Source organism: Vitis riparia, chromosome 7 (genome assembly GCF_004353265.1).
Source record: "Vitis riparia cultivar Riparia Gloire de Montpellier isolate 1030 chromosome 7, EGFV_Vit.rip_1.0, whole genome shotgun sequence".
Taxonomy (NCBI): Eukaryota; Viridiplantae; Streptophyta; class Magnoliopsida; order Vitales; family Vitaceae; genus Vitis; species Vitis riparia.
In genome coordinates this window covers 9268496-9295522 of record NC_048437.1, presented here as the reverse complement: position 1 = coordinate 9295522, position 27027 = coordinate 9268496, and the positions used below count along the sequence as shown (strand labels likewise).

The 27027-nt window shown below is 38.6% G+C and overlaps 3 protein-coding genes across 8 annotated transcripts in view; all 3 read left to right on the top strand.

The window, feature by feature from the left end:
- The window catches only part of LOC117918747 (type II inositol polyphosphate 5-phosphatase 15), a 35772-nt gene extending 17759 nt beyond the window's left edge, over positions 1-18013 (top strand). For 2 of the 6 annotated variants that reach the window (XM_034835617.1, XM_034835618.1), the window contains exons 4-11: positions 6770-6894; positions 9053-9137; positions 9432-9597; positions 9700-9740; positions 9847-10099; positions 10390-10513; positions 11008-11368; positions 16658-17455. In XM_034835617.1, the coding sequence (XP_034691508.1) occupies positions 6770-6894; positions 9053-9137; positions 9432-9597; positions 9700-9740; positions 9847-10099; positions 10390-10513; positions 11008-11368; positions 16658-17014 (1512 nt within the window). In that variant the 3' untranslated portion in view covers positions 17015-17455. Of the gene's footprint in view, positions 1-6769; positions 6895-9052; positions 9138-9431; positions 9741-9846; positions 10100-10389; positions 10514-11007; positions 11369-16657; positions 17456-17576 lie in introns of those variants that run through there. The other 4 variants (XR_004651935.1, XR_004651934.1, XR_004651933.1 and 1 more) reach the window with 4 other exon arrangements.
- Positions 17136-21877, top strand: LOC117917507 (polygalacturonase-like; the record flags this gene model as incomplete). The annotated part of the gene is made up of 5 exons (XM_034833802.1): positions 17136-17206; positions 20380-20737; positions 20854-21143; positions 21270-21498; positions 21591-21877. Coding segments are annotated over 5 exons (1173 nt in total), but the record flags the coding sequence as incomplete, so codon positions are not given.
- A 2189-nt stretch (positions 21878-24066) lies between these two features.
- LOC117919065 (polygalacturonase-like) lies at positions 24067-25882 on the top strand. The gene is made up of 4 exons (XM_034836108.1): positions 24067-24592; positions 24709-24998; positions 25115-25343; positions 25453-25882. Exons 1-4 carry the CDS (start codon positions 24134-24136, stop codon positions 25675-25677), a joined length of 1203 nt encoding a protein of 400 aa, XP_034691999.1. The 5' UTR covers positions 24067-24133; the 3' UTR covers positions 25678-25882.
- The last annotated feature ends 1145 nt before the right edge of the window (positions 25883-27027 follow it).

The following is a 27027-nucleotide window of genomic DNA, read 5'->3' as shown; positions in this document are numbered from 1 at the left end:
GCACAAAGATTGGTTACCCCACCAAAGATCTTCCCAAAAGCGAATTCTCTCCCCATTGCCCACCACTAGGCAAACAAAAGGGGAAAATTCCTGGAAAACTTGAGCAATAGCCTTCCAAGGACATCTGTGTGACCATCTAACCACCATGTTAGCGCGTCCCATCCATTAGGATGTGTCCCATATATACTCGCTATAACCTTATGCCAAAGACCACTCCTTTCTCTAGGGAACCTCCAAAGCCATTTCCCTAAGAGAGCAATATTTCTCAAAGAAATCTTCCCAAAACCCAAACCTCCCAACTCCTTTGGTCTGCTAACAACCTCCCATCTGACAAGATGATCTTTCTTCCCTTCCCCTGCCCCAGACCACAGAAAATTCCTTTGCATCTTCTCAATCTTTGAAGCAATTGAAGCTGGGATTTTAAATAGGGAGAGGAAGTAACTAGGGATGTGAGACAAACACGACTGAATTAAAGTAATCCTCCCTCCCAAAGACAAATAGGCCTTTTTCCAACCATCCAACCTTCTCGAAATTCTCTCAACCACTGGGTCCTAAAAGCCTATTGTCTTTGGGTTCCCTCCCAAAGGAAGACCTAAATAAGATAAAGGCCACTCAGACACTTTGCAATCAAAAACCGAAGCCAGACTAGACAATAGCTCTTGCCTAGTGTTAATACCAACCATGGTGCTTTTCTCTAAGTTGATTTTTAAACCAGAAACTTGCCCGAAAACCAAAAGGATAATCTTGAGGTTTTGAAGATGTTCCAAAGAGGCTTTAGAGAAAAAGATAGTGTCATCTGCAAACTGTAACAAAGACACTCTTGTCTTATCCCTCCCCACAGAAAAACCCTCAGTAATCCCAGTTTCCTCTGCTCTAAACAACAATCTACTTAGAACATCTGCCACTAAAGTAAAAAGGAAAGGAGAGAGAGGGTCTCCTTGTCTCAAACCTCTAGAAGCCTTAACCCAACCCTTTGCATTCCCATTAACTAGGATTGCAAAACTAGAAGAAGACAAACAACCCCTTATCCACGATCTCCATTTCTGGCTGAACCCCTTCCTTTGAAGCACATGATCTAAGAAGCCCCAATCCACATGATCATAGGCCTTCTCAAAATCGATTTTGAAAACAATTCCTTCCTCCCCTGACCTTCTTTTCTCATCCACCACTTCATTGGCTATCAACACAGCATCTAGAATGTGTCTCCCTTCAACAAAGGCTCCTTGAGAACCAGATATTGTTTCATGAAGAACTTTGCGTAAACGCCCTGATAAGACCTTAGCAATTATCTTATACAAACTTGTAACCAAGCTAATAGGTCTATAATCTGAGATTTTAAAAGATTGACTTCTCTTAGGCACCAAAGAAATGAAGGTCGCATTTGTACTTTGGTTTATTACCCCATTGGTGTGGAACTCAAAAAACACCCTCATAAGATCCTTTTTTATCACATCCCAACACTCTTGATAAACTGCAATAGTAAAACCATCAGGACCAGGGGCCTTTTCCTTATTTAATTGGAAAACTGCCATGCGAACCTCCTCTTCAGTAAAAGGCCTATCCAGCCAAACTCCACTCTCTCTAGAAATAGGGACCCAGTCTATTCCTTCAATCCTCCAAGACTCACCTACCGGATTGGAATAAAGATTCCCAAAGAAATTAACAATCTCCTCAGAAATAACCTCAATGCTGTTCAAAGTCTCCCCTCTCTCAGAAATCAGAGACTTAATGAACTTCCTACTTCTCCTTCCTGTGGCCACTCTATGAAAGAATTTAGAGTTACAATCCCCTTCTTTAATCCACTTAACCCTAGATTTTTGTCTCCATTGAACCTCTTCCTTTAATAACACATCCTCTAACTCCCTTCTTCTTAAGGTCCTTTCTAACACCAGATCAAGATTCAAATTCCCTTCTTGTTCAATTAGATCAATTCTACCTAAGTCCGTCAGAATGAGCTTTTTTCTCTCTTTTAAATCACCAAAGGCCATTATATTCCATTCTTTCAACTTTGACTTAACAAACTTTAATTTCCTCATAAACTTATGACCTTCCCACCCTTCACTCGTACATTCTTGCCACCAAACTCTAAACTTCTCCTTAAACTCTAGATGGAGCAACCACATATTCTCAAACCTAAAAGGAGTCGGACCCCACTTTAAAGGATTTGTTTCCAAACAAATAGGGCTATGGTCAGAGGTCCATCTAGGAAGCGCCTCTTGAAAACTTTGAGAGAAAAAGGTATCCCACTCAGAAGAAAACAAGAACCTATCCAATCTCTTACAAATAGGATCAACTTGCATATTTGACCATGTAAAAGCCGCATTCCTTAGACCCCAAGCAAGCCACTCTCCCTTATAAACTCATCAAAACACCTCATGTTGAAAGTTAATCTGGTCCCACCCAATTTCTCAGATATCCTCCTAATAACATTAAAATCCCCTCCTACACACCACCTTGGGGATGTTAGACCATATAGGTCTTGAAGCTCCAACCAAAAGTCCTTCCTCCACAACGGATTAATCGGGCCATACACTGAAGTTAACCAAAAAGATCCTTCCTCACCCGAGTTAAACTTCACAGTTACAGAAAAGGATCCTAACACCTTCTCTGTACACTCGAACTTACTAGAATCCCACAAAATCACAATTCCCCCTGAGGCCCCACAGGCTGGAAGAGCAGCCCACTCCAAACTCTTGCCTTTCCAAACACTGCTCATAAACCTCCTGTCCCAAGTTTCCCTCTTTGTTTCCTGAAGCATCACAATATCTGGATTTTGAGTACTTAAAAACCTTCTGACAGTCCTCCTTTTCTTCTTGGATCCTAATCCTCTCGTATTCCAGCTTAAAATCTTCATATAAACCAAAAATAACCCAATACAACCAGCATCCAAACCTAATCCTCTCCTCGGTTTCCAGAAGCATTTCTCCTTTTCCTTCTAAAATAAACCTTGTTCGCAAAAGAATTACTCTGGTTTTCTTCTTCCGCACCTTTTCCATTTTCTCTGACAATTCTGATCCTCAAACTCTCCAAAACCGACTGAACCTTGACCATATTTCCAGGCGTGAGTCCCTCAACTTCAAAACCTTCCAACGGGAGGATGGGAGGTTCTGGGTTTGGGGACGGAGCCTTCCCTGAGACACAAAGCTTCTCTGGGCTACTTAGAGCATCCTTAGATAAAGGACAGTCTTCAGAATTTCGGTTAGAGGTTTCTAGGGGAAACTCCACTCCTTCAGAACTGGACATGCCAACATGACGACTGGGCTCAACAACAGCAAATTTCGGAAAGGGACTACGCTGAGAGACAAGGCTTGATTCCAATGGAATCGGAGAAAAAGCCTGACATCGAGAAGGAAGAACCGAAGAAACAGAGGATTCGGAAAGAATATTTGGATTAAAAGCCCTAACCAAAGGAAGACCCTTCTCAGAGATAGCTAAGGAAGGAGGACGTACCTTTTTTACCCAGTTGCAAGGTGAGATCCCTTCGTCTCCCTCTGTCCCCCATGTGAAGTGTCGAGATTTTTCTGAAACAGGAGAAAGGACGCCCTTCTTGAATACTGATCTACCCCAAATAAAGCCTCGATTTGCTTCCGGTGCGCCATCCCCATCTAGGTTGCGCTTTGGAGCAAAAGACGTCACCTTTAGGCTCGGCGGCCAACTCCTCGCCTTGCGTCTTGCAGTAACTGAGTTGCCTTTTAGCTTTGCTGACTCTTGAGAATGTGCTTTCGGCAACACCTCCTTTGCAGAGGTTCCTGATCGCTGGAGCTTTGAAGACGAAGGCGTTGCTGGGCCATCATTAGAAGACCCTGCTTCAGTTTCGTGGACTGGACCCGCAAAAGGCCCAATGTTCTTCTCCTCAAAATGGGCCCTAGCAAAACAACCTTTCAAAACGGCTTTTGGTTTTGTTGCCCGTCAACACTTCCCACCGTTGGGCCTAAACAGCTCTTCCCCCTTCCTTTCTCCACTTTAGTAGCTGAATTTGAAGCTAAAGACTGAGCACGAGAGCGATGACGAGGCCTCCATCCGTGGTACTCATTATCCCTAGCAGTAGCTCGTAGCCCTTCAACGTTCTTTGGCCTCTGATAGACGCAACCTTCCGCTGACGTTACTTCGTCCTTGCTGCGATTTGACTCTGGCTTGAGAAGAGCGTCTTCTTCAGCTTCTCCGATGACGAAAACTGCAACCGTAAATGACCAGGCTCCATCTTCCACCTCTAGCAACGCTAGTAGCACGACATTTGGATTCATCTCCACCCACATCTTTACCTTCGACAAGTCTACGAGCTTCAAAGTTTCCTTTGCCACCTTCGTTACCCTCCCCCATTTCTGCAAAATGTACCTCAACTGAAACTCATCCCATAGATGGAAAGGAAGGCCTCTCAGTTCTAACCAACCCCTTCTAAACTTTCCACCAACAACCGAGTTTTCTTTTGGCGACCATCTCCTCAACTCAACAACCCCTCCTCTCACTGTTAAACTCCCTTGGTCTTGAAACCACATAGCTCTCCTTGCAGAATTCACAAAAAAGCACCCCTTGTATTCGGAAATGGGAGTTACCGACACCATCCCTTTCGTGCCCATCATCCTCGCAATACCTTTCCCTACATCAAACCAATCAAGTATTTTTCCTTTACTCTCACAAATTACAGCTCTTGCCCATTTTCCAACTGGCACCGAAGCTCCGTTTCTATGTCCTTCCTCTGCAACCACATCTGCATAGGACCGCCCTTCTCTGTACATTCCTTTGCTCACCTGAGACTCATTATCCTTCTCCTTCGAGGCTCTTACAGCCTGATCAGACACATCTTGGACTCTAGAATTCGCCTTCCTAAGGGTTTCCCACCCATTGCCTTTAACTCCCTCAGGAACAATTAGCACTAGAGGTTTCTTTTTGCAACAATTTCTGTAATTTTCATAAATCTCCCTCTACCATTGATGCAAATCTCCATCAAATGCGTCCTCGTTTTGCCCCTCATCTTCCGAGTAAAACCCCTGGAAGCCTCCAACTCCACAGCTTTCTTCAAATGTTCCACCAACCAATCCATCTCCTCCTCACCAAAGCCTAATGAAACAGCATAACCTCGGCTTCTCTCTGTTATTGAAATCCACATTCCCCCATTGATGCCTTCAAACTTAACCTGAAAAGCCTTTCTTTCCACGTCAAATCTTTCCATTCCCCCCAAGCCTCTTTTGCCAACAGAAACCACTTTTTCTCAGCATTATAAGAGATCAGTTTGCCATGCCTTTTTCTGTTTTTTACACACGAAAGAGTCATGCCATCCTAATACCCACGAATGAGGGAAGCACCCAATACATGCTAAACAGGGAAAATTGTAAATGCCATAAAACCCTTGTCTTGACATAATGGATAAGGATGTGATTAATGGATTCTTCCTATAAATGACAAAGGAAACATCTGTTTGCCAAAGATCACCCTCTCCTCTTTGAATGATCCAAGGTTAAAACCTGTTCCGAAGTAGCCTCCCAAGCAAATAAGTCTACCTTTGGCAGCATCCAAGAATTCCAAATTACACCTATTGAAAAAAAAAAGTTGTACTTCTTGGCTCCAAAGCCGAGTAAAGGACTTTAATAGAAAACTTACCATTTTTTGACCTTTTCCAAATCACCTTATCTTCCTTTTCCCCACACACCCTCCTCCCTTGCAATCTCATAAGGAAGCGCTCCATAATTTCCACCTCCCAATCATTTAGGAGCCTAGACAAGTGAGGGGCCTAACAAACCCCATCATTCGATAGGTTCCAAACATTTGGCACTGATGCCTCCTTTGAAGCAACAATAGCAAATAGAGAATGGGAGGTAGTACCCAATGGTTTGTAATCACACCACTCGTCTTTCCAAAATCTCACCCTTCATCCATTACTAACTTAGAAAGCAACTCTACTAGCCAAAAGATCCCAATCCATTTTAATGACTTTCTATAACCTTACCCCATATTTTTCTCTCATTTTCTTAGAGCGCCACCCTCCTTCTTCTACCTTATACTTGCCACTTATAACTTGCTTCCATAAAGCTTCCTATCCTTAGCATAACACCAACTTTATTTACAAAGAAGGGCTTTGTTAGGCATCAAGAGATTCCTAACCCTAAAGCCACCCTTACTTTTGTTTGAACAAATGATAACCCACCTTACAAAATGTGGTTTCCGCTCAAGGGCCCATCCTCCCCCAAAGGAAATCCTTTTGAATTTGCTCCAACTTTAATCCGATTGTCTTTGAAATGTAAAATAAAGACATAAAATGGATATATATACTAGATAAAATGCTCTAGAGTAGGGTAAGCCTCCCACGTTTAGTGATATACTGTCTTCTCCACATAGCTATCTTTTTGTGAAACCTCTTCTCCACCCCATCCCACATTGCCATAAACTTAGTTGGTGTTATGCCACCTTAAAGATTCACATGCTTTAACAGGAGGTGACATGGGGCATTATCTATGTTGCTATCCCTTAACATTGTGAGTGATTATCATGCTTTATACTTTATAGAGCATCAAAGATTTCAAATTTTGTGAATTTCATTTCGATTGTTTTTATTTGGTGAATTAAATTTATCTCCTATAAAAAAAACCAATGGAAATCCTTTGCATGTACCAAGGGATATTCTTATTTTGAAAACAGGTGGTTCAGGCACATTGTGGTAATATACTATTTGTTGCCATTTTACTTGGTTATAGGCTGAACTTAGGTTGACCTTCAATTTCTTTACTTTTCTGTTATTAATCAGTTTTGTTGTTTATTCTTCTCTTAATTGTAGGTAGGACTTGAGGGGAGTGCTGTTGGGCAGTGGTGGCTGGATATGATAGGGAGAACTTTGGATGAAGGGTCAATATTTGAACGTGTTGGATCTAGGCAGCTGGCAGGATTACTCATTGCTGTATGGTGAGTATTGGTCAAGGGACGCTTGTTAGTAAGGTTTAGATTCTTATTTTCTTTTTTTGATAGGTAAAAGCAGAAGATAATTTATAAATGAGGAAAAAAGGGAGCCCAAAGTTTGGATTCTTCTTTTCTAATTTGAAGTGAAGCCAATTAAGGGGGTTCATGGACATTGTAATGAATTTCTAGTTCACTTTGCTTTAATTTGTATTTGATGTGGGTTATTGATGCTCTTGATAGCATGTAGATGAGGCTATTTGTTTTCATGGTTTAGTGTTTGCTGTGTGTTTGGTTACTAGAAAAAGAGAAGTTGGGAAACAAAACAAAAATGACAAAGTGTTAGAGGTTTGAAAATCTTTAAAGTTTTAGAAGTTTGAATGGATAACCAACAATTTAAGGCGAATGCTAGGCTGTGTGGCAGAGGCGCATGGTCCTGGGTTCAATTATTGTTGCTGCTTGAATACCCTGTATTATGCGGTGCTGGTTGTGATGGGTTTAGTTAGCACCCCGAGGTTTGGGTCCCTATGGAGAGTCCGAAGGGCTCGGCCATGGAAATTTCCTTGGTTATCAAGAAAAAATAAACATCTACAATTTAATTATAGATCGCCAAGATCTATTGTTTATCAAAAGAGATTACTATGATCTAGTAAAGAAGCTTTTGGCCACTATTCATATTTGGGTTGATGAACCTGGTTATTGGTCTCTCAATGCTTCTTCTTCCTCAGCTCTTTCCTTATTTAGTATCGATCTATCTATATTTTCTATTTTACTCTCTTGTGCACTTATATGTTCTTATTTTACTTCAAATGAGAAAACATTTCATATCAATGTGTATCAACATATATATTTTCCATTCACCCCCAAAACTCATAATATTCTATCTTTGAGTTTATACTCTCTTCATCTCTTCTCATCTCACATTTATTATCTAAACAAACCATACTCGCTCTTGCCAAATTGGGAAGTAAAGTGTTTGACCAATTAAAGCCCTTCAAACTTTTTTTTTTTTTTCCTTTTTTATAAAATGAACAATATTACAAATTTTATAATTTACAAGAAGCCCTTGCTTATGCTTCTTTTATTTATTTGCTTTTTTTTTTTTTTTTAAAAAAGAAGTTTCTTTTTTAAATGGCTTATTCTTCTATGTTTATATAACAAGCCTTTTAGTTTTTCTTCTTTGAAAGATGTTTTGAACCTTGCAGTACACGAGTGTATTGGTATGTCCTAAGTTTGTCCGGAATGTTCCAATGCACAAAATTATTTTTGACATTAGAATATGTTAATGAGTATGTAAAATGTCTTTGGCTGGTCTAACAATAATTCATATATAATACAACACACATAATCGTTAGGACCAATATAGAAGTCTTCTTGCTTTAGAGCTCCTTATTGTTATAGATGTTGCTTTTATAATTTTTAAGAAATGCTTTCTTTTCTCTTTTTCCCACAAACTTTTAGAAACATGACTTTGGTATGGATTTGTTAGATCATTTGTATCATAATTATATATTGTCAAATTGAAGAAGGCCCTTTCAACAAATACCAGATTTTTTTTTATATTTTATTTTCGTAATATTTTTATAAGCAAAAACAACAGAATTTTTGAAAAGTATTCTGCAATTTATATGCTGAATTCATAGAGAAGGTTTACACTTACTTTTTAAGTATCATAGACTGGCTAGTGAATCAATACATCATTGTCCAATTGATAGTATATGAAAATTGAAATAAAAAACCATGGTTTAGTTCCTCGAGCTTTTGATGTTTTCCTAGAATTTCTATAAAAATTTAATAATAGCTTTTGGAAAATTAAAAATCTGAAGATGTGGAAACACTTGAAATACAATTAGTTTTGGTTTTTTTATTTTGCTTGATAAACCATGGGAACATTTCTATGTTTTTGATGGAGACACTAAGGAATTTTAATTCATGGTGATTTAGATTCGGGCTTCTAAGCTACATCAAAATTGCTATCTAATTATATATATATATATATATAGCACAATGACCTGATTTAATGTCTATGGTGTCTCCAAATAACCCTTCATGATCAATTTGGTTTTCCATTCTCTTTTTGGGCCAAGTCATCTACATTCTTGGTCTTATTAGGTTTTATTCCTAATTGGTGACTTAGCACTGATACTTAAAAAGAATTATGTTTCAGGGTTAGAAATAATATCAGAGCTCATGTTGGAGATGTTGATGCTGCAGCAGTTCCGTGTGGATTTGGGCGTGCAATCGGTAATAAGGTATGCTGTCCATTTCATAAACAAGTTTTCATCTGTCTACTAAAGTAAATGATGGAAATCTTTGGGTTCAGAACTAATTGTTGCAATGTGATGGATTCCAAAAGATCTCCATTATTCTCTAGATGGTCTGCCTTTATTTGCATGTGCACCCGCACCCACAGAGGGACACATGGCCAAGCACACAAAGATATTTTGGCACTTAGAAAGTGGTTCGGTTCATAATTGTATTTTCCTTTTGTTGCTTGCTATATTTTGTTCTTTTATGATTGACATAGCTAAAGTTTGGCTTATCAGGGAGCTGTTGGTTTGAGAATGAGAGTGTATAATCGGATAATGTGTTTTGTAAACTGTCACTTTGCTGCACATTTAGAGGCAGTCAATCGTCGTAATGCGGACTTTGATCATGTATATCGAACTATGATCTTTAGCCGGCCATCTAACCCTTTTAATGCTACAACTGGTATGATGTTGTACCTGTTCTTGTCTTGCTCGCTTGCTTGCTTAATGTGTTTATATTGGCTTCTTTATAGTTCTAGCTTGCCATTGCTCCTTTCTGTTGCAGCTGGTGTTTCATCTGCTGTACAAATGCTGCGAAGTGCAAACGTATGTACATAAAATTGTATTGCATCTGTTTGGATCTTTCAATTATTCTATTGAAGAATTCAATTCTTTTGGTTAAGTTAGAAAAATACTGATATCTATTTCTCAGTCAGTAGAAGGGACTCCTGAATTGTCTGAGGCAGACATGGTTGTATTCCTTGGTGATTTTAATTATCGGCTTGATGGCATATCTTATGATGAAGCAAGGGATTTTGTTTCTCAAAGATGTTTTGATTGGCTTAAAGAAAGGGATCAACTTCGAGCAGAAATGGAAGCTGGGAATGTCTTCCAAGGAATGCGTGAAGCAGTCATTAGATTTCCTCCCACATACAAGTTTGAAAGGCACCAAGCTGGTTTAGCAGGTAGCTTTTGCTCTGAATTGTATCTGTTTCTTGATCATGTATTGGTTACGTGATCATGAACTAGATGCGTCCTATCTGTTATGATTATTTGGTTATTCCTTTTGTCATATTGTTTGTGGCTCAGTCAAGCAATTCTCCTGTTTATGCCAATTAAAAAAGGAGTAATTCTCCGTTCCATAGAAGCTCATACAAAGGGAAGGGCAGGCATTACTGATCCTTATTGGTGTTTTAACTTCTCAGGGTCCCCTCCATAAGCATTTGACTCTAATCTTGTGTAACCTGTTTGCTAGGATATGATTCTGGTGAAAAGAAGCGCATTCCAGCTTGGTGTGACAGGATTTTATATCGTGATAGCCGCTCAGCTGCTGTAGCTGAATGCAATTTAGAGTGTCCTGTAGTCTCTTCAATTTTACAGTAAGTTACCATACAAACATGGGTGCTGACATGGTACCATGCATATCATATATATATGCATATGTGCATCTGTTATTATGTATTTGATGAAAGCCACCATGTTGGGATCATTTCTTCCATGCATGTCATGCACCCCAAATCTCGCCTTGACTGAAGATTGATAGCCACGTGATTGATCGACACTCTCCTTGTGACTGATGTTTAATGAGAAACAAGGGAGATGACGATTGAGGGGCTGTTGAACTCTGTTGGGTGCATGGGCAATAGGAGAAAACAAGTGGGGTCGCATGTTGGTCCAATGAAACAAGCTTCCCCTGTATTATTTCTGCTGTGGTGTAATAAGTACCAACTTTTATGCTTATAGAGTTATTTGAAACCCTTTCTCCTCTCTCTCTCTCTCTCTCTCTATATATATATATAGATATATATTGAAGCCTTCACACTCCTATTTTTTTTCCCCCCTTTTAAGACTTTGATATCTTCTTTTGAACTAGGTACGAAGCTTGCATGGATGTGACAGACAGTGATCATAAGCCTGTTCGTTGCATGTTTAGTGTTGATATTGCTCGAGTAGACGAGTCAGTCAGAAGACAGGAGTTTGGAGAAATTATTGGATCCAATAAGAGGATCAGGCATATGCTTGAAGAACTGTGCAAGATTCCAGACACTATTGTTAGTACAAACAACATAATCCTTCAGAATCAGGACACATCTATTTTGCGGATTACTAATAAATCAGGGAAATATGAGGCTCTATTTGAAATAATTTGTGAAGGTCAGTCCACCATTAAGGAGGGTGGACTAGCATCTGATCATCAACCAAGGGGTTCCTTTGGCTTTCCACGATGGCTTGAGGTAATTTCCCAGTTTCTCAAATACATCTAAATATTGTCTTTGTCATACCTATTGGGCTTTTAGCTGGTTTGAAGTTAGTTAATATACTAGCCTAACCTAAAAATTGATGTGTTCATGGCCAATCTAAAACCCCAAACCTAATCCATTGGTAGGGTTTAGCCTGAGCAAAACCATATGGCCTAATTATTTAAATATTTAAAAGCATTAAAATCATTTTAAGTATATTTTAAGAAGCTGTGTTGGATTTGTGGTGATATGACTTAAACCTAAATATGAATTTAACCAGTTTACAATAAAGGGCTTGAGCTAACTCAATCAAATTTAGTTGGTTTAGAGGTCCATCTGTAGTTTCAATATTTTGAGATTCATTCTTTGTGATTTGTACTTCGCATACTTAGTGTCACATGAACGAAATCTACTATGTAATTTTTCGTGTCTGTGCAACGCTTAGACACCCCTCTAAGCTAGCCTTGCAAAAGCCACCCGAGATTAGAATAAGGAAACATACAAAACCCCAATGAGATTACAGGGCACCACCCCCAACTTGTATTTTATTACTTTACTAAATAAGAATACAAGACACAACCTTTAGCAAGGCTCCCACAATAACACTGGTGAGTTCATGCTCTTTAGATCTCTCCTCTTCTAGGAGGCTTTCTTGTCCTCCTTTTATAGAGTGGCCGTCACCCACTCCTTGTTAGACTAGGAGTACATCCTAGTTCTATTAGGACTCTTCCTGATAGGCCGTTGCACCAATCACTCCTACTTGGACTCAAAGTCCTACTTAGACTACAATTACAATTACAATAGGAATACGACTCCTATTCATACTCAACTTGTAATCTCATTTTGAGTTCATCTCTACGTGTTGCTGCTGTGTGTGCCTATATAAGCAACTCATGTGCGTGCCAAGCCATCTTCTTGTTCTACACGTTTGAGTCTCATCCATGCCGAGACAACCGTCTCTATGCCCACTCCCCATGTCATTACGCACATGAGTTGCATCACACCTTGACTCCTTACCCATGGTTGCATGCTTTGGCAAGGGTCACTACCACCCCTTGCTTAGGTCTGAAGCCCACAATGGCACCATGCCACATCTCACTCTCTCTTGGTACAGTAACGAGTCATGGCATTGTGCCTGTGACTCCTCATTTGTGCACAAGGCGTTGCGCCCTTGTGCGTGGCATCCTGCATCATGTCTTGAGCCGACTTCGTTGCTACTGTATCCTCATGCCGCATCCAAGCAATAGACCATGACATTGTGCTCATGGCTCTTCAAGCGACCCCGCATAAGGCATTGCGGCCTTGTGGCCTTGTGGCACCGTTGGGAGGGGAGTCTACACACCTCGTGCCATTATGGCTATGGGTTGCACACCACCACATTTCGCGGAGCCTATGTGTGGGTACTAACAAGGCTTGTCTCATGTACCTTACTTGTGTCGAAAGTCTTGCATCGATGCCCCTTGGTGTGGCCACGCCCATGTCACCATGCCTCACCTTGAGTCACCTAGCCTCCTCCCGTAAAGAACATTTCAAATTGTTTTAGAAGTTTCTGGAGGAAACATCACCAATGCTTGAGGAGGAATAATGGATTTATTAAAAAATTAGGAAAATCCATAAATTCCTAGAAACCCTCTTGTTACTTGTGTGTGTGCCCCATGAGGGCAACCTATTGTGTGTGCGGCCGGTGCATGTGGCCCATGCGTGTGGCCTGTACGCGGCTCCTTGCACTTGCCTAAGTGCTGTAGCCTGATGCCACAAATCCTCCACCACCTTGTCTCTTTTTTTAGGGTTTCCTCCATGGGTGCTAGGTGCTCACCCATGAGACCCTTAGTGCTACATGGTCCATATCAAGGGTCTAACCCTTAGCTTGTTTACTATTTTCAGACTAATATGAGAAAAAATGGGTATTTCTTATCAACAGTCTTATAGTTACTCACTTGGAAGGTAAATCTCAAATAGTCTCAAAAGTAATAAGTTTTAAGTTGACAACTTAAAAATAATTTAACTTAAAGTTAATTTAAGTTATTAAGTAATAAGTATTAATTTTTATCAAACACCCTCTTAGTCGCTTTGAGTGGAAGCAATCATAGGTTTGGGTCTAAAGTAACCCTTCTTGTATCATTAGTAGGCAAAGGGACGAGTGGACATGGCCATATTTGTTCATAAGCAAAATGGTAAACAAGTGGCTTACTGTTAGTAAGACGCATGACTAGGCTTCCTTATCTTGGCCATCCTTGTCCTAGCCACGCCTTTTTTGATCTTATTTGTATGGTTAGGATGCTTAACATTGACTCAATGGCTACCGTTGGCACTTAATGCATATTTGTCTACTTGATAAAACATTATGAGATGAGAAAGATTGTTGTATCTATGCTTCTGAAGGAGTATGTAGAACTTTCATTTTTTGGTTTCGGAGTGGTTTGGCTCCTAAAGGCCAAACAATAATTTTTTTTTCTTTTTGTTTTTTTGGTGTGTTTTAATTTATTAATGCTTTAATTGAAAAATATTTTTAAACTCACTTATTTTTATTAAAAAGATACCGTTATTTTAAAATAGAAATTATTTTAAATATTAATATTTTTATAACGTTGATTATAGAATAAATTCAAAATTTTCTTTAAAATAAAAAAGGATTAAGTTTTGATTAATAGTCATAAATAGTACTAATAAAGTTTATATATATATATATATATATATATATATATATATATATATATATATATTAAAAATTAGGGTTAATTTTGGAAAGAGAATGGAAGAGGAGAACATGATGGTATAGAAGACCACATCCTCCTTCATTGCCCTAAGACAAGTATTTTGTGGTAGCTAATTTTTTGTTGTTGTTTGGAGTGGTTTGGGTGCTGCATTCTATAGTTAAAGGAGCCCTCCTCAGTTGGCATAAGCCTTTTGTAAGAATAAATGGAAAAAGGCTTGGAGGATTGGCCCCTTGTATGTGTTTTGAACTCTATGGAAAAAAAAAAGAAATAGGAGTTTGAAGACGTTGAACAGTTGAACAAAACAATCAAATTTATTTTCATGAGTACTTATTTGGAATGGGCTAGAGTTCATATTGTTGATCATTCATTATCCATGATGGACTTTGTTCATTGGCTTTACTCCAAGTAAGGAGAGGAATCTCGGTTTTTGTCCTTCTCTCTTCTTTTGTTTGCCTTTTAGCGCTTATTGTATACATCATATGTACCTTGGCGCCCTCCCACTTAGTTATTAATATATTTTCCATGATTGATCAAAATTTTGTTAATTAATCCATTTTTGGATTAGTTAAATAACACATAATCGAGGGTTATGTAGATCTTCAAACACTAAGCTATGATGTAACCACAAGTATGTAGAGGGAAGTTTCCTCACCATGCAGCCCAATACCTAAGCAATTTCCTCCACATTAGCAACTTCCTGATTGAAACTAATTCACTTTTCTCCAAGTTGATTTTCAAACCCAATCTTACCTCAAACCACATGAAAATCCAACTTAGGTATTCCAATTGCTCTTGATTAGCATCATAGAATATTAAGGTGTCAGTAGCAAACAAAAAGTGGGACAAAACTTAAGCCCTCTTGTTTTCTGCCCACCTTGAAATGCTAAATGAAGTCCTCTTCCCTAGCCCTCATCAAAATTTGACTTAGCGCCCCCATAGCCAAAATGAATAATTAAGGTGAAAGAGGGTCTCCCTACCTCAATCCCTTGGAACTCTGGAAAAAAACCAGAAGCTGTCCCATAAACATAGAATTTTGTCGATGAAATGCACTACTTGATCCATCTAACCTACTTTTGCTCAAATCCTGTCTTTTCCATGATTGTAATCAAGAAATCTCAATTGACTTGATCACATGCCTTCACAATGTCAAACTTACATGACCTCACTGTTGGAGTTTTTTTATCCTTTATTCTATGACTTCATTTGAGATGAGGATTGCATCCTACCCTCCACAAAGGCATGCTGCCAGATGGATACCACCTTTCTCACCACTTTTTCTAGTCTATTAGCCAAGACTTTTACCAAAAGCTTGTACAACCTCCCTAATAAGCATATGGGTCTAAAGTTTGTCAAATCCTCTGCTCCATCTTTCTAAGGAATCAAGACAAACAAGGTGGCATTCAAGCTTCTCTTGAAGGATCATAGGATCCATGAAAAGGCTCATCATCTTGTGTTTTACAAAATCCCATCAAAGCTGCCAAAACCCCATAGTGAAGCCAGCAAGCCTGAAGCTTTTGCCCTGTTTAACCTAGACTAGGTGGCAAAAACTTCCTCGCTTTTTAAGACAACTTAATGAGTGGGAGCTTAGAAGAGTGGATGAATTTATAAGGAATTTGTATGTGATCCCAATTAGAAGCAATGGGGAGGATAAGATGAATTGGATGTAAACCAAGAGCGGTATTTTCTCAATTAAATCTCTATATGCTTCATTGGTGATGGGGCTCTTGTGCAGAAGCCACATCTTGTAAGGTGGAAAGCGGTTTGTTTGGTGAAAAGGAAAGGTGGTTTGGGTGTGAGAAATCTCTCTCTGATGAATAGAACTCTCTTATGCAAGTGGAGTTGGTGGTATGCCAATGAAAGGGAGGTCCTTTGGAAGCATGTCATCAGTCAAAAGTATGGTGAAGATGATGGGGGGTCGCATTCTGGCGAGGTGAGTGAGAGGTTTGGTGTGGGGTTGTGGAAAGCTATTAGGAAGGAGTGAAACTATTTGAGTGACAGGTTGGCCTTCTAAGTGGGCAATGGGCAGAGAGTGAGATTTTGGATGGACAAGTGGTGTGGAGATGAGCCACTTTGTGAATCCTTCCCTTCCTTATTTACCCCTTCGTCTAAGGAAAGCTTGGGTGACGGATGTTTGGAACCCTGAAGGAGAAGGGGGTGGATGGACCCCTCTTTTCTCTAGGGCCTTTAATGATTGAGAGTTAGATTTAGTGGAGTGTTTCTTACAAAAGTTTCAAGCAATTAGAGTTCACAGGGATGTGGAAGATAAAAGTGTGCAGGCACATATTTTGTGAAGTATAATTGTGTTAATCTTTCAAAACACAAGAATTCCTGAATGCCCAAAAGCCCCACTATCATAAATTTATGTTAAACCAATTGGAACAAGCTGCTTCCTTTTTAACATTTTTCATCTAGCAAACTCGAATCGTTACTGTACTTTCATATTATTATGGTATGTTGTTCCTAGTAATTGTAGCAACCTCATCTACTCCAATGGTGAGAAGTTGGATCTTATACTGCTCTTTTAGAGTCAAAATTGGCTGATTAACAGGCCTTCCATTTCAACCAGGTCAATCCAGCATCTGCCATCATCAAACCAGATCATGTTACAGAGGTGGCGGTTCATCATGAGGAATTCCAAACCCTAGAAGAATTTGTTGATGGCATCGCACAAAATTGGTGGTGTGAAGACTCTAGAGACAAGGAAGTTATATTGGTAGTTAAGATTCGTGGCAAGTTCACCACTGAGACAAGAAATCACCGCATCAGAGTGCGGTACTGCATTGCGGCTAAGAAATTACCTATTGATTCAAAATCTAACTCCTCTAGGCAAGCACAAGGAACTGTCCTTCACCGATCTGATATTCAGCGCCTAAGTGGTTCCTCTGATGTGGTTGCTCACCTGCGGAATATGCACAGTCCTTAGGGCAGCAATGATTCTGTCTGCACATCAATCCGTGAGTAGGTCAACAAGGAAGATGAAACAATGACTGTGATGCAGTCCATCTGTTCAGACAGACCTCTCCCAGACAAGCATCTTGTTGTAAATAGCTGTGGAGCTGGTTCCCAATGTAAACTTGCAACAAGTTGAGTTTGCTCCCCACAACATTTTTGTTAGGTATGGGTGTCTATTCTTTAAACAATATCAGGTTTTTAAGTTTTTGAGTCCAACTTGTAATTTTCTGTGACTATTTGTTAGTGCAGAGGTGTATAGAAAAAGTGAAGCAGCGGGGTGGAGTGTTATAAGATTCTTCCCCCCCATTTGTGTTCTTTTATTTAAAACTCAAAGCCATTTGTTCATTAAAATTATGAGTATATCTTAGATTGAGCACTATGAAAGCATGGAGGAAGCAAAACTTTTGCAGTAGGCTTCTTCTACTTATTATAAATGGTATATCAATCTGTGAGTAATATGGATTTCAATATCAATCTTCCCAATATGTCTTCAATCTTAATTTTTTTTACATGGCTTAGATTTCTCTCTCCAGCTTCAAATATCTGAGCAATTGATGGCAAATGAAACAGGCTGTTTATGTACCTGAACAAGAAGATGAATTGGAAAGTAATCCAGGGAAATGGAATTAAAAGTGAATTTGAAGTCGAAGTGAGTAGATAAAAGGAGATGGATGATATCATAGTTTGAGATGAATTGTCTGTATGAAACAGCATATCTTTTACGGTCAGGTGTGTCTACAATCAAAACGAATCATGTCTCCATAGTTTAATCAATTCATTGAATTAGACATGTATAGACAATTCAACTCTGATTAAAAGCCTCTTAACAAAAAGGGGCTTCCTCTATGTTCACTCGGAGGGGTGTATGAGGAAAAGAAAAGGAGGAAAACAAACTTTCCCATGAAAATACCGCGAAGGTGTATCAGGCTCTTTGTAGTTTAGACTGTCAGTGAGCATTTATCCTTGTACACTGTTTCACAGTATGCATCTTTTTTTCCCTCTAATTGATTTCTCTCTGGATCTTTTCTAGTTTAATTTTCTTCATTTTCTGGGGAATTCCAAATAAAGATTGAAAGGCTCTTGATAAAGGTTAATCTGCCCATCCCCTTCTAGCATTGAGATAGCAAGAAAATAAAGGAGTTAATTAGATAAGAAGGAAAATACAATCTCGCCACCAAAGAAGAAAGACGAGGGATACAAGGTTAGAAAACAATCCTCTGTTCACATAATCTACCGGTCAACCTCTTTCTCAAAAGCCTCTGCCAGTGCTCAGTCAGATCACTAAGTTGTACTGCAATATACCCAACAAGTAATTCTTCTCCAGTTCTAGGAGTAGCACTGGACTGTTGGACTGTTGGACTGTTTACTCTAAATGAAGTCCCGTAAAATGTGTTTGAATCTTGGCTCCAGAGACCCTCAATGTGACATAGTTTGCATAGGAATTTTCACTATCCCAGTACCAGATTTACCCCTAAAATACCCCGACTAAAGTAGTTTCTGCCTCCCCTGCATCTCACATATTTCAAATAAAGAGTTGAAGTTGGAAGTTGGAACTCCTTTTGATTTTGAACTAGCTATTGGATCATATAACGAGACACTTCTCCTGTGTCATCTTCCCCACATATGACTAGATCTATCCCCCTAGGGGAAAATCATGCCATGTAGAAGCAAGGTGACCAACCTTGCAGCTGAACAAATAGGCGAATATATCATTCTCCTAGTAGCTTAGTTGAATTTTAGTTAAAAATCTTAAGACTTATTCTCTGTGTGAATCAAATCATTTGAGATGCACATGTATGTGCCTGGATTTAATAAGTGAAGTAAGGAGTAAGGACTGAAGAAACACACATATATCCTTTTGACTGAAGAGCATATATATTTTCAAAACAGAGACTAGTACATATAGCCTTTTACGTGGTTTGAGTGTAGTGATGATGTTGTGACTTCCAAGATAGCCCACCATTCCAAAGGAGAGGAAGGGGTGTTTTATTTGATTGATTGAATACAACGTTAACGGCCAGTGTTTACCCGCTCATATTTCTTACAATATTTTCATCTCCTGGAAGAAGTCGTCTGCCAAACCCTTGATTGCATGCATGTATTATTCTACACATTTGACTTCCAAACAAGCCCTTCCACCATCTTAAACTAGTTTCTACCCAATGGACTTGTGCTTGAATTGTACTCAATTAACACAGAAGCCAGATGAGCCACCCTGGCAACTTTCTTTGAATTTCATTTACTTCTTCATCCCATACATCCTATATATACCCTATATATCCTCGTCAAACTTTCCCCATCACCTCTTATTCAACGCACATATGTAAACCCGATCATCAACTTTTGTTCAATTCCTAATGCTTCTCTCACCTGATCACATGCACACACCCACAAAAACACAAACATGGGGAAGTTATCTTCTTCTACTTCTCTTGACTCATCATCATCTGCTACTCAAGTTTACAATGCCATAAGAGTACTTTGGGAGCTAAACTTGACGGTCGAACCAACTCCACCCAAGTGTTCCTCAATGCATGGGCTGCGGCATGTGCTTTCACCACCGTTATTTTTGTCAAGGAAGCTGTTTGCTTCACCCTGCTCTGTTTTCATGCTAGTGAAGAAGCACCTACCCATAGCACAATTCCCATTAATGGAACCCTGGAGTGGTTCCATCTGCAATCACATTCTTCTGAAAATCTAACAATTGGATCAGCTTTGAAGGAGTTTATGGCATTTCCATCTTGGGAGGGGCTCTTGACGCCAAGAGACCGGCCTTGTGGACTTGCAAAGCTGCAGGAATTGAGACATTCCTACCTTCCTTTATCAATCTGTGCTTTCTTTAAGTGTTGGTGCACTCGTGGACTCCACGTAGGATCACAATAATGGTCCAATCACAGCAAAATCTGAGTCTTTTTTATTTAATTATTACTTCGTGCATGTAACACATTGCCTTCTGAGGGATAAGCTTGATCATTTATTTTACCTATCTGATTTCTTTATTGGGCTTCACTTATTTACGTCATTCTTCAAGCCCCACAGAACTCTCCAAACTACCATTTTCATCCTATAAATACCCCGTCCTTATCGACTTCTCCTCTTCACCTCCTATTCAACGCTTCTCTTCTTCACCTTACAACACGCTCCTATACACATGCATATTCTCCCAATCATCACCTCTTATTCAACTCTCAACTCTCCTCATCCCACACATACACCCTTACAAAACACAAACATGGGGAAGCCCTTGCACATAAGTTTCTTTCTCTCTTTCTTCTTCACCTTCGTCTTCTTCATCTTACACCCTTCATCCGCTACTAATGTTTACAATGTCATTAGTTTTGGAGCTAAAGGCGATGGCCTAACGGACTCCACCAAAGCATTCACTGATGCATGGGCTGCAGCATGTGCCTCCATCGCTTCCACCACCTCCATCATATTTGTACCAAGAGGACGCTATTTGCTTCGCCCTGCTGTGTTTGCAGGCCAATGCACAAGAACCCGTATCATCATTCTCATTAAAGGCACCCTGGTGGCTCCATCTGACTACCGCATTCTCGGGAAAGCGGACAGTTGGTTCAGCTTTGAAGGAGTTAGTGGCGTTTCCATCTTGGGAGGGGCCCTGGACGCCAGAGGACATGCCTTGTGGGCTTGCAAAGCTGCCGGAAACCAACAGCATTGCCCCAGTGGGGCCACGGTACGTCCTAAATCAATTCCTTAACGTTTTCTGTTTCTGTTGTTCAAAACTTAAGCCAATCTATATCAAAACATTGAGCTGAAACAAGTTTAAAAAAAATTTTTGTCTGAGGGCAGACCCTCAGTTTTACCAACTCCAACAACATTATGATAAAGGGAGTGCTATCAGTAAACAGTCAGATGTTCCACATTGTCATAAATGGCTGCAACAATGTGCGCCTTCAAGGAATCAGCATCAAAGCACCCGAAAGCAGCCCAAACACAGACGGCATTCACGTCCAGTTATCGGCCAACATCGCCATTGTCCGCTCCATCATCAGAACTGGTGATGACTGCATATCAATCGGTCCAGGCACCCGTAACCTGTGGATAGAACGTGTGAAATGCGGTCCTGGTCACGGCATTAGGTCAGAAACTTTCACGCTCTCACACTCTTACCCTACACCCTTGGTTTGAATGCGTTTATCCGGTCGAGGGAAATGCTGAGAAAGAGTCTTTTTCTGTTGTGGTGTCGGGATAATGGGTGATTGCAGCATAGGAAGCCTAGCCAAGGACATGGAAGAAGAAGGGGTGGAAAATGTGACGGTTAGGAGGGCAGTTTTTACAGGTACTCAAAATGGGCTTAGGATTAAGAGTTGGCCCAGGCCCAGCAAAGGATTCGTTAATGGGGTCCATTTCAGAGGAGCCATCATGGACAATGTCCAATATCCCATTGTTATAGACCAAAACTACTGTCCTGGTGATGAAGATTGCCCTTCTCAGGTACATACGAAAATATTTGCAATCTTTAATCTAATGCTTAATATAAATGGGTGGTTTTGATTAATGTGTGTTTTTGTGATGTTATATAATAGGAGTCGGGCGTAAAAGTGAGTAATGTGACATACAAGGAAATTGAAGGGACATCGGCGACTGAGGTTGCAATCAAATTCCATTGTAGTGCTACGGATCCATGCACATTTCTAAGACTAGAAGATGTGAAACTATCTTATGTAAATGATGAGAGAGTGGCTCAATCCTTTTGTAGATATGCAAATGGAAAGGCATATGGCTTGGTCCAACCAAATAGTTGTTTCTAATTATGAAAATGGGAATATAAATAGAATTAACATTAATTAATTTTCTCTTCGTTTTATTTTAATTATGGATGGACAAAATTATACTTTCATAGCAAAATTTATAGTAAAGATCAGAGTAAGGGCTGTTTTTGTTTTTTTTTTCACAAAAAAAGGAAAAAGAAAAATGAAGGTTCTTAATTGTATGTACTAATTAACTTACTTGAGATTGAATAATAAATAGGTTGAAATGTTAGTTGAGAAAATGAGAATTCAGTACTCATTTGCAAGGCTATGGTATATGGAGATATTTATACTTCTTTTCACACGAGGAAATATGAAATTCAGACCCATTTGACAAGCCAAGGCCTTGAAAGGATCACTAACAAAATATTGCATTTAAAAGCATATTTACTCCACAATTTAGACAAAAATGGGATTATGATACTAACAGATATATGGATGGCGGCTATAGTAACCATATGACAAGGAAGCTAGATATATTATTGTGGACCTTGATCACAACTTCACTTCTATGGTAAAGCTTGAAAATGTCATGAGGGGGCATGCAAGCATTGTTGTCCACATTAAATAACTAATAATATGTCCTGATGGTCTTTATGACCATACTACAACCCAACCTTTGGAATATACTATAGTCCTAGTGGCAAAAAGCTAACATTAAGATACCAAACTTTCTTGGTGAGTTCGTGGATATAAAACCATACTCATTTTCAATCTTTCTTAGGTTCAAATAAAATGGGATTACAACTCATTGTTGGTAGAAACCCTCAATACAACTGCATGGTAGAACCAAAGAATAGATGATCACTATTAATTACAAAAATGGGCATGTGGAAATATATAAAGTTATTTAATTAAAAGGTTGATTGAAAACCAAAAATTGGAAATTTAACCCTTTATTTTCTAGCCTATTTTTCTTTTTCACATAACCATTTCCTTTAAAATTTATGTGTAAATGGTAAAGCACATTTATGTCAAAAATGGATTAGTGTTCAAATAAAAACACTAGAGGAGTCATATTCACAGATTTGAAGATCATTATTTTATGTCTTTTAACCAATTGATTCAAGCATGTATTTTAAGGTTATGTTTGGTTCCCAAAAAATTTGAAGGAAATGCAAGAGAAAAAAAATACAAAGGAAAAGTAGAATGAACAAAAAAGTGAAGGAAAATAAAAAAATAGATTAAAAGTTGATAAATTATTTTTTTTATTACTTCAAACTCATTTTACTTATTTTAACTCATCAATATAAAGATTAAATAATTTAAAAATATATAAGTTTTTAATTAGTTTTAATTATATTTGAATTTCTTTGATATTTTTTATAGGACAACCAAACATGAAAAATCATTTTTCTTTACATTTTTTTTCTTTACTTAGTATTTTCCAGGAATCAAACATAACCTAAATAAACATGCCTACACTGCAATCTATATTCTAAATAGATATCCTTCCAAATTGGGTCCGGAATAAAACTCTATATGGGGTACATATTTGGAGGGGCTGGGTGTTCTTAAACTATATATACATATTGAATTAATTAGAGAGAGCAGCCTGGATTATTCTCCATCTGAAGCAATGCGCTTGAATTTTCTTCTGCGGAGTGATTGTACGGACGAAAGAATACGGATCCTTTTTAACCTAAAGCGTACATATGGTGAAAACGCAAGTACACGCATCAACTTTGATATGGGGTTTGAGTGTAGTAATGATGTTGTATCTTCAAAGTTAGCCCACCCCTCCAATCATCAGTCGCTGGACACCGCCTCGCAATCTCTATCTTCCCGTTATATAATATAAGCAGCTACCAGAGTCCTTGCTATTCAAGGCAATTAATTGTAGGAATATATATCTATATGTTTGATTCAATTAATATATACTTATACGTTAACGGGCATACAGTCCTTACCCTCTCAATGTTCTTCAAAATAAGCAACTGAAAGTATCAGCCAATCCCTCAACATTTGACTTGTAATTCGAATTCTTCTGGCTACAAAAAAACCCCTCAACATTCTTAAACTGTCTGCTACTCTATGAATTCGTTTTGCTGAAATTGTCATCAAAACAGAAGCCAGATGAGTTGCCCAAGCTGCTTTCTTTGAATTTCATGTACATATATCTTTCTTCAACCCCACTACTCTCCAAATTCATGTATTCTTCAAACCAACCCTTGTGTAGTGCTGTTGTATAAATACCCTACTCCTTATCAACTTTTCCCCATCACCTTCTATTCAACTTTTCTCTTCACCACCCCCAATCATCACCTCTTATTGATCATCGACTCCTTCCTGATCCCACACCCCACAAACACACAAACATGGGGAGGCTGTTGGACATAAGTTATTTTCTTTTACTTTTCTTCATCCTCATCATCATCATTTTAAACCCTTCTTCATCTGCTACTCAAGTTTACGATGTCAAGAGTTTTGGAGCTAAACCCGATGGCCTAAGGGACTCCACCAAAGCATTCCTCAATGCTTGGGCTGCAGCATGTGCCTCCACGGCTTCCTCCATCATATTTGTACCAAAAGGACGCTATTTGCTTCACCCTGTTGTGTTTTCAGGCCGATATTGTACAAGCGCCCGCATCACAATTCTCATTAATGGAACCCTGGTGGCTCCAGCTGACTACCGCATTCTCGGAAAAGCTAACAATTGGCTCAGCTTTGAAGGAGTTAGTGGCGTTTCTATCTTGGGAGGGGCTTTTGATGCCAAAGGACCTGCCTTGTGGGCTTGCAAAGCTGCAGGAAACCAACATTGCCCAAGCGGAGCCACGGTACTAAAACAATTCTTCTAAATATTTCACGAGTTGCTCAATATATATTTAAGCTATTCTTATCTTCCAAAATTTGAGCTGAAACAAGCTTAAAAGAATCTGTTGTTTGTGTCCAGACTCTGAGCTTTACCAACTCCAACAACATTATGATAAAGAGAATGTTATCATTAAACAGTCAGATGTTCCACATTGTCATAAATGGCTGCAGCAATGTGCGCCTTCAAGGAGTCAACATCATAGCATCCGGAAACAGCCCAAACACAGACGGCATTCACGTCCAGCGTTCAACCAACATCGCCATTATCCGCTCCACCATCAGAACTGGTGATGACTGCATATCAATCGGTCCAGGCACCAAGAACTTGTGGATGGAAGGCATCGAATGCGGTCCAGGTCACGGCATCAGGTGAGATATATATGTACTCTCATCCCACACCTTCATTTGATTGGTATATATCCAGTTGAGGGAACGCTGAGAAGTAGTGTTTTTGTGTTGTGGCGTTGGTATATGGGCGATTGCAGCATAGGAAGCCTGGCCAAGGATTTGGAAGAAGAAGGGGTCCAAAATGTGACAGTTAAAAATGCAGCTTTTACAGGTACCCAAAATGGGTTGAGGATTAAGAGTTGGGCCAGGGCCAGCACAGGATTCGTCAAGGGGGTCCATTTTGAAGGAGTCACCATGGACAATGTCCAAAGCCCCATCGTCATAGACCAGAACTACTGTCCCCATAATCAAGGTTGCCCTTCTCAGGTAATTACTCCATGAAAAAATGTAACGTTTTCTACTCTATTATTAATACTTATGAACATGTATTAGTACTGGGTCTTAAATTAATTACTATTTTTCTTTAATTAAACAGGAATCAGGGGTAAAAGTGAGTGACGTGACATACAAGGGAATTCGAGGAACATCAGCCACAAAGGTTGCAGTAAAATTTGATTGCAGTGCTGCAAATCCATGTACATCCCTAAGACTAGAAGATGTAAAACTAACTTACACAAATGAGGATCAAGTGGCTCAAGCATCTTGTAGCAATGCAAAGGGAAAGGCCTATGGTTTGGTCCAGCCAAATAGTTGTTTGTAATGGGAATAGGATTCACATTTTCCATATTATGGATCGTCAAAGTAAAGGGTCCTTAAAACCCCCAAATATTGGGAAGGAGACAAAATGCCCCTCATGACCTCAGGAGTCTCACACTGTATATTGGGCAATTGCCATATCTAAAAATGTGAGTGTATGGATATTTTTCTGCAAAGTGGGAAATCGTGGTTATTTCATTGTGAACTTAAATGGGTCGTGTAGGATTTTCTAAGATTTAGTTCTATCAACTTTCAGTGACTTAAGACTTGCTACTTGATGGGTTTCTTTTTTCAACTTTTTTTAATATTCTGAGAAGGGTTAACACATAATTCATTGGAAGTTAGCCAGAAGCAGCCATTCAAAATCAATTCAGAAACTTCAACTTAGTTTTTGTGGGTAGGGGTGTGTGGATTATTAATACAACGGCAGCCCATTGATGGCAGTATTGGTAGCATAACGGGGGATTTTTGATAATTGAAAAATGTTTTCAAATCCGCGACACTTTTTGCCATTTGAAAAGTATCTTTTGAAAAGACACATTCCATCATTTTTATATCAGTAATACACATTAAAAAAAAAAATGAATTTACATTAAAGGTATAATACATTTCACAATTCTACAAAATCGAATTAATATTAAAAATATCTTTTAAAATACACTTTTCATAATTTTTATATCAGTTTCATAGTAAAAAAATTGAATTTATATTAAAGAAGTCTTCTTAAGAAACATTTTCTATAATTTTATAAAATTAAATTTATATTAAAGGTATCTCTTTAAGAGACACCTTCAACAATTCTTGTATCAATCATTCATTAAAATAATTAAATTTATATTAAAAAGGTCTTTTCAAAATACACATTCCACAATTTTATAAAATTAAATTTATATTTAAAGATTTTCCTTCAAGAGATACTTTTAAAATAAATTTAATTTTTTTGATACGTGACTAATATAAAAATTGTGGAAAATATTTCTTTAAAAGACATATTTAGTATAAATTCAATTTTGTGGAATTATAAAAATACCTTCAATGTAAATTCAAAATTTTTTACTGTGTGACTGAAGTGAAAATTATGAAAATTATTTTTTTAAGAGACACCTTTGATATAAATTTAGTTTTATGGTATTGTAAAAAATATATATTTTTTTAGTATAAATTCAAATTATTTTTTTAATGTATATGACTAATAAAAAAAATTAAAGAAACGACACCTTTAATATAAATTTAATTTTATAAAATTATAAAATACATCGTAAATTTAATTTTTTATTTTTTTTTAACATGTTTCGTTGATATGAAAAATGTGAAAGGTGCAAACACCTTTCAAACTCGCAAAAAGTGTCGTAAT